This window comes from Lissotriton vulgaris, chromosome 3_1 (assembly GCF_964263255.1).
Source record: "Lissotriton vulgaris chromosome 3_1, aLisVul1.2, whole genome shotgun sequence".
NCBI classification, from domain to species: Eukaryota; Metazoa; Chordata; class Amphibia; order Caudata; family Salamandridae; genus Lissotriton; species Lissotriton vulgaris.
The window spans coordinates 525,687,076-525,691,855 of record NC_141689.1 but is presented as its reverse complement, the minus strand read 5'-3'; the positions used below and the strand labels follow the sequence as shown (position 1 = coordinate 525,691,855).

At 48.6% G+C, this 4,780-nt stretch overlaps 1 protein-coding gene across 1 annotated transcript; it reads right to left on the bottom strand.

Moving 5' to 3' along the window:
* Nucleotides 1-1,177: 1,177 nt before the first annotated feature.
* On the bottom strand, nucleotides 1,178-2,269 carry LOC147726739 (uncharacterized). The gene has a single exon (XM_086963497.1). It carries the CDS (start codon nucleotides 2,267-2,269, stop codon nucleotides 1,178-1,180), a length of 1,092 nt encoding a protein of 363 aa, XP_086819623.1.
* Between the last annotated feature and the right edge of the window lie 2,511 nt (nucleotides 2,270-4,780).

Genomic DNA, 4,780 nt, shown 5'->3' with positions numbered 1-4,780 from the left:
GTAAAAGGAGACACAGGAGCATTCGTCTGTAGGAGGAACTCAGATATATTCAAATAGCCCGGGCTATTGAACAGAGTCCCAAGCTCGTTAGAAACAAGACAGAGGAGGCTGCTGCTTTTCTCCGCAGCTACAAGCCTTTTATACTTTTTCATTCCAGTCTTTTGGCTGTTAGTCCATTGTTCAATCAGGGCAGTGTTTGCAGTTGATAACCAGATCCAGACGATGTTTGTAGTTGGTGACCTGGTCAAGGCTTGGTACTCAAATCATTGTTCACTCAGCTTGATTAAAGCACGGTCATTCAGGTCATTGTTCGATCAGCTTGATCAAAGCTTGGTCATTCAAACCATTGTCCAATCACCCTGATCAAGGCCCAGCAGTCAGACCATTGTCCAAATACCCTGATCACAGTGTCAAGGATGTTTACCAGGCAGGGAGCAGGAGCTGGAGAACAAATCATTTACACACGGCGTGAGTGTCTCATGGCTTTCTGTCGAACTGCAAAGAACTGGGGGGATTGGGTGTGCGACAGTTCCTGAGCAGATATGCAGGCTGCAGGATGGTTTTTGTTGTGTCAGTTAGAATTTCCTCAGGCATCAGCAGAAATGACCAGGTGGGTCGTGTGGAAGTGTTTGACACAAAATGGCAATGAAAAACAATGGAGTCCCTGTACAAATGATGCCAATCAGAAGATCACTTTTCCTCAGACCCTCCTTTTGCCAATGAGTGGCAAATACAGTATTTACATTTCTTAAAGTATTTGAAATACTTTAAGAAATGTCAATGTTCATAAGGCCATCGGTTTCTTGTTGGAGCATCATCATCATGTTGGTGTTGTGAATGTTAGAGGGTGAAGGCTTGATGGTCTGGACACACATTGTACAGAGCACTAGCAGGCAATGAAAGCACAAACAGCAGGAGACCAGGACTGTTACTCCCAAGGCAAGGAAGATGAGGACCCTCCACCCCCACTGGGAAAGGAGGCCCCAGATCCAGCCTGTGAGTGACCAGTTGCCTTCATCCAGATGAATTTCGGAAGAAAGGTGTTGCAGACGTTGGATGGCATCGTACACTGTAGGTGCGTTGTCTGGGATGTACACGCAGCAGCTGGAGCCAATCATTCTACACACACCACCATGATCAGCAAGGATGATGTCTAGGACCATGCGGTTCTGAAGCGTTATAAGGCCTGTGGCTCTGCAGTGATGTTGGAGAGGTCACCAGCTGTTACTGTGATGGTGGCTTTAAGGACCCTGGTCAGTTCTAGTACAGCCCGACTGTTTTCCATGGGGCCCCAGAATGGAAAGAAACCTTTAAAGTAGTCCCCGGTTTCCTGGCCTGCTGTGTCCTCGGCTGATATGACACCCCTACGTGAGCGACGCAGAGCGCCCTTCATCAACAGGTAGTAACCCCCATGGGTAGAATACGTTGGTGGAAGGAGGAAGGCCAGATAGCAGGTACTAGACCAGTTACGGGGGAGCCAAGTGTAGGCGGCAGTGCCACAGATGAAATAGGTGTTGGGGGATGCCACCAGCTTCAGAGGAGATGTAGACTTTAAAGCTTTTGTGATATCACAAGTACTGGTACCAACTTTCTTAGTCCCTAGGCCATGGATGCAGACACGGCCTTGCACATTTATGACATTCACAGTGTCTCGTTCATCGGGCAGTATCCTTCTTGTGCGGAATCTGGAAAATGTTCTTCGAGTGGTTGAGTTGAATACTACCATCTCACCGAGTTCATCTGGTGATAGTAGCGATGTGGATGAGCTGGTCGGGCTAAAAGGAGCATTGGCATGGCCAGATCTGTTCCGCCAGAAGTCATCATGAAATGTTCCAAGGGCAGAATTGGCCGCACCATTAACAGTGTAGGCCTCCTGTATCAACATCCACCATGCAAGACAAGACCCAGAGATGGAAAAGGGGTCGGGAAAGAATGGGACGGGGTGTATCACGGAATGCAGCATCAGTCCACAAACCCAGCAGCTGGAAGTGTTCATGATCAGCTGATGATGATGCAACATTTGGATGAAGGTGTTATTGAAGAATTCTGCACGGCCGGGTAATTCGTGGGCTGGTAGCGTGTAATACTGGTGCTCTGCAGGAGTCGGGGAAGGAGTTGGTGAGGTAACAGGGTAGTAGTTTAGTAACAGCCAACCAAGGATAGACAGGATGAGGGAGACAAACAGCGTCCCCACGGTGGCCCTGAAGCATTTACTATGTCGGAGACTGACATATTGTTTCTGGATTTGGGTGTTTTGGATGGCAGCCATTGTGCTAAGCCAGGGACCTCTAGTGGCTGCCTGTGATTGGTGGTTGCCTCACTGGGCGCAGGTGCCAAGAGCCTTATGGCGTGCCTTAGTCTGACACACCAGCACTACTCTCAGCCGGGAAGATCACAGCCCTACAGCCTAGTCAAGGGCAAGCCTTCCCTCAGGGGCGCAAGTTATATCGGTCTGAAGTAGGGACAGTATGGTTGGGAAACAATTGTTCTTGATGTTGAGCAGAGTTAAGGGAGGGTTCCACCCTTCCTTTCAGTACGTTGTCGCTCTCTACTTCCGTAGATGTAAAATGCAGTCTGGCATCGCTGAATGGGACAAACATCGGGACTGTTTCTGTTTCTGAGTCTCCTTGTCCTTCCCTCACCCACTGATCATAGGGGAGGGGCAGAGGCACACGCCTGCAGTGGGACAAATGCACCCAATTCTTCCGACCTTCTACTTTCACGGCGGTGCGGGTGGCCAGCAACACCTGACGGGCTGTGTCCAGCGGGGCTCGAGACTCTTAGTCTGTTGAAAACTTCTTACTAAGACCCAATCACCGGGTTGGATAACATGTCCTGGCCCCTCGCTTTTGTCAGGTATGGCCACCTGCACCTGGTGATAAAGAGTACGAAAGGTATTAGTTAGACTGTACAGATAATCAGTTAATACGGGGTATTCTACATCAGACAGTTTCTTAGGCCGTGGAACATCCCATACATTGGCAAGCCTGCCGAACACAATCTCATGGGGGATAGCTCTATCTTGGTGTGGGCCGTTGTTCTTGTAGACAATAGGGCCAAGGGCAGAGCATCAACCCAAGTGACACCTGTCTCTGCTAGTATTTTGGCCATTTTAGTTTTTAGGATGCCATTGTACACCTCCACCAGACCTGCTGACTGGGGGTGGTTAGCTGCATGAAAGTTTTGTTTTATACCCAATGCTGTACATATATATTCCATAATTTGAGCCGTAAAGTGTGTCCCGTTGTCACTCCAGACCAAGCGGGGCAAACCGAATCGTGGGAGGAAGTCTTTTAATAGCATTTTGACTGTAGTGATAGCGGTGCAGTCTTTGACGGGGTAGGCTTCCACCCATCGGCTGAAGGTACAGACCACCACTAGGACATATTTCAAATTGTTACATCGGTCCATCTGAATGTAATCCACTTGGAGGACTTCAAAAGGGAAGGTAGGAGGAGAGAATCCTCCTTTAGGAGTAACTGTGCCTTTTCCTGGGTTATACATTAGGCAAATCATGCATGTTTTAACCAGCTTTTCAGCATATGCTGGTATCTTAGAGTTGTACCATGTAGGTTCCAACAGTTTACATATCCCTTTTGCACTAATGTGAGCAGTACCATGGGCCATCGTAACTACTGGTAGCACATGACTGTCAGGCAACATCCATTGTCTTTCCATAGTCGTACGGACCCAGCAACCATCAATTCCCTCCTTTGCTAATTGCTCCTTCCACACCCTTAGTAGTGGGTCGTGTGGAAGTGTTTGACACGAAATGGCAATGAAAAAACAACGGAGTCCCGCTACAAATGATGCCGATCAGAAGAACACTTTTCCTCATTATCAACAGACAATCTCATAGCGCCTCCCCCCAAATGCCTTACTAGATGCAACTTTTTGTGAAAGCCTCTGTACACATATCCAGGAGTACTTTGCACACAACACGGGGTTGGTGTCAACAGAGGGCGCACTGTGGGAGGCGTTTAAAGTGGTAATTTGAGGGCATTGCATAGCGGCCCAGTCCAGGGTCCTACGTGATATACGGAACAGTCTGAGAAGAATAGAAAAAGAATTACACAAACTAGAGTCACAATACTGCCCAACACCCTCACCCTCCACTTTGGTGAATATACACACTACGCTCACGTCATATCAGGAAGCAGCTGAGTGAGAAACCAAATTCTTGCATAAACATGCCACGGCGCGTAGATACGGGGAGGGGGACAGACTTGGTAAAGCGCTGGCCAATCTCCTGCGCAAGCCCTGAGGCTCCCCCTTTATCACAGAAATGACCACCACAGACGGCGAAATAGTACGCTCCCCACCAGACATCCTATCCACAATGCGCAGCTTCTACACACAACTATACAAGTCCATTTCCGATCCGGCAGAGTACCTATTGCGTGAATACTTCGACTGCATTGCACTCGTATGGTTTAACAGAGCCCACCGTGAATGCATGGAGGTGCTCCTCACGGTCCAAGATGTCAAACAGACCATAGGGGGTCTCCCAGCTGATACGGCCCCTGGACCGGACGGCTAGACGGCTTAATTTTAGAAAGAGCATGCAGATATCCTGGCACCATGACTCCTGGCAGTATATCAAGATGCCGTGGAGGTAGGCCACTTGCCCACCTCAAAGCGAGAAGCCATTATCATAACAGTTTTAAAACCAGACAAAGACCCCTCTATATGTGATTCTTACCATCCACTTTCGCTGATTAATATAGACACAAAAATCTTCGCCAAACTTCTGGCTATCCGAATGCAACCACTGCTCCCT

What these genes read in the sequence shown, in the direction of transcription:
- LOC147726739 (XM_086963497.1), bottom strand. Translation starts at nt 2,269, where the DNA reads ATGGCTGCCATCCAAAACACCCAAATCCAGAAACAATATGTCAGTCTC.